Here is a 2,836-nt window from a genome sequence, read left to right as displayed (position 1 = left end):
GAAAGAGATGGGGGCTGAACCATGGTGAGAGCACAACAGGTGGTGAGAAGTGGTGAAGTCTTTTTTTTCCTTCCTTCAAACATAGTTAAGTGGGCTCCAGTCAACTTACCACAAACTCCAAATCTAAAAGATATTAGTAGAAATCAACTCCATAATGGATCACCAAGTCCATTTACTAATATTTACTAATATCTATGTACTACTGAGGTATCTCATATAAATTGATTAAATCTTACTGAGTTTGACCATTCTAGCACTTTTGCCCATGAAATTTATACTCATTTATTCCTTCCTGGTGGCTCAGATAGTAAAAAAAAAAAAAAAATCCTCCTGCAATGCAGAAGACCTGGGTTCAACCTTGGGTCAAGAAGATCCCCTGGAGAAGGGAATGGCAACCCACTCCAATATTCTTGCCTGGAGAATTCCATGGACAGAGGAGCCTGGTGGGCTACAGTCCATGGGGTTGCAGAGAGTAAGACACAACTCAGCAACTAACACTTTCACTTTCATTCCTATTCCTACTCAAGTTTGTATTACTTTAAAATGGTATGGGGAAGGGGAATGGAGACAAACTGGTTTTTTTTTTAATCTATGTATCTTTCATTGAGGTCAACAGTATTTTTTCCCTTCTTTCATTTTCTTCTTCCCAGAGTACTTTCCTCAGAATTATTTTTAAAAAATGAAAACAAAAATGTTAGCAAATCTTAAGCATGAATAAAAATATGAAGCACTGATGGAAATAGTTTCTTGTATTTTCTGATTTCCAAATGCTACCACTGTCAGTCTAGTAAGCTTCATAATTTCTTCATATTCCTACTTGGCACTCTGTCCTAGCTTCTTTTTAATTTCATTTCACTATTCAAACTTGAAGAGAAAAATATAAACTACAATATAACTGTGATTTGATAAGTGAATAGAAACATTAGGAAAAAGACATTTTATTGAACTCTGTTACCAAAAAAAAACCCAAAAACTTGGAAGACTTTTTTTTTAAGTAGCTTTCCAATACTCGAGATCTAGTTGAAATTTTATGTCACACATCTTTTCTGCCCTAAACAATTACTATCCATAAGACAGTTTGAGGACTTAAGTGTAGAGAAAGGAATAAAATATAAATTACACTTTACCAAGCAACTATTAGATGACTTCATGAACAGTTTCCTTAAGAAAAAGGTTAAAAGTTCTGTGCCTTCTAAAAACTTTACGAACTGTCCTCCGTAAGTAAAAGGAAAACTTTGTGATCCATATGTTTATTTGACAAACCTTTTATAATAATGCCATTTAATAGATGAAACAACACACTAAAATTTTAAGCTCTCAGACATATATTATCTTTTTATTCTAGTATAAGGTATCAAATTATCTGAAAACAGGCTGACCCTTAAATCCTAAGAAAAATGAAAATCATATTTCAAAACCAAAACTGGAACAATTATTTATTAAAATATAAACATCCTTACAGAAATACTATTTGGATTTTTTTTGTAAATCGTATGTTAAAAATGGGTGAGCAGTGCAGAAAAGCAGCTCAGAGCTCCAGATCACTAAAACAGCCTTACCTTCTGATGTTTTCCACTGTTTCCATAAATCCTCAACAGTTATGTGCTTATCCTCTCTGTGCAGATGGCTGTGTTTATTAGTGGCATCTTTATATTTCATATCTTCTCTGATAAACTGTAAAAGAGAAAATATTAAGTATACTTAAATGAAAACAAAAAATATAAGCAAATCATCTCACACATTAATAAAACTCCTGAGCATTGATAGAATAGTTTTCCGCATTTCTCTATAAACAGAAAAAAGTAAAATTTGAAGTCCAGCGGTTGGTAATTTTCTCATAACAACTGGCATATTTTTGGTATTTTACACTCATATTATTCTCAAATGCTTATCAAATTTATTTAATAAGGTATCTTCTAATTGTAACAACAACAGCAGCAGTTAAAAGTACGTATTTAATGCTCATTATTTATCAGGTGGGCTTCCCTGGTAGCTCAGCTGGTAAAGAACCTGCCTGCAATGCAGGAAACCCCGGTTTGATTCCTAGGTCCAGAAGATTCCCTGGAGAAGGTACAGGCTACCCACTCCAATATTCTTAGGCTTGCCTGGTGGCTCAAACGGTAAACAATCCACCTGCAAGGTGGAAGACCTGGGTTTGATGTCTGGGTTGGGAAGCTCCCCTGTGAAGGAGGACATGGCAACCCACTCCAGTATTCTTGCCTGGAGAATTCCATGGAGAGAAGAGCCTGGAGGGCTACAGCCCATGGGGTCACAAAGAATTGGACACAACTGAGCGACTAAGCACACACATTTATCAGATACTGCCATCTGTTATAGAATAAAGATGTCATATCAAAACACACATACACACAGAGAGTCTTTTAACTATTTAACTTTATGATGGTTCTATAAGCAAAGTATCAAGTATCGCTATTTTATAGGTGAAGAAACCAAGACCCAAAGAGGTTAAGTAATTTTCCAATGCTGAAAAAAGAACACCAGAGTTGAGAGTCCAGCCCAAGCAGTTTGGTTATGCTCAACAGTATAATATGCTGCCACAATCTGACCAAATACTTAGTGACAGGGATATTTCATAAGACAGTAAACAGCCTCAATCACTAGATCGTATTTTTGTTCTTCTACATTTTAATTCATTTTTTCTAGTTGAAAGACATTCAATTACAGCATTTAGAACTAAAGTTTTTTACAAAACTGAAGTTCAGTTCAGTTCAGTTCAGTCGCTCAGTCGTGTCTGACTCTTTGGGACCCCATGAATCATAGCACGCCAGGCCTCCCTGTCCATCACCAACTCCTGGAGTTCACTCAGACTCACGTC

The 2,836-nt window shown here is 35.7% G+C and overlaps 1 protein-coding gene across 1 annotated transcript in view; it reads right to left on the bottom strand.

Moving 5' to 3' along the window:
- Window positions 1–2,836, bottom strand: part of STIM2 (stromal interaction molecule 2) — a 182,981-nt gene that overhangs the window by 62,701 nt on the left and 117,444 nt on the right. The window contains exon 4 of the mRNA XM_010839941.1: window positions 1,560–1,674. Coding sequence (XP_010838243.1) covers window positions 1,560–1,674 — 115 coding nt within the window. The remainder of the gene's footprint in view (window positions 1–1,559; window positions 1,675–2,836) is intronic.

This window comes from Bison bison, unplaced genomic scaffold (assembly GCF_000754665.1).
Source record: "Bison bison bison isolate TAMUID 2011002044 unplaced genomic scaffold, Bison_UMD1.0 scf7180017864136, whole genome shotgun sequence".
In the NCBI taxonomy this organism is placed as follows: domain Eukaryota; kingdom Metazoa; phylum Chordata; class Mammalia; order Artiodactyla; family Bovidae; genus Bison; species Bison bison.
The sequence above is the reverse complement of the archived record's forward strand: the minus strand, read 5'-3'. Positions and strand labels throughout refer to the sequence as shown.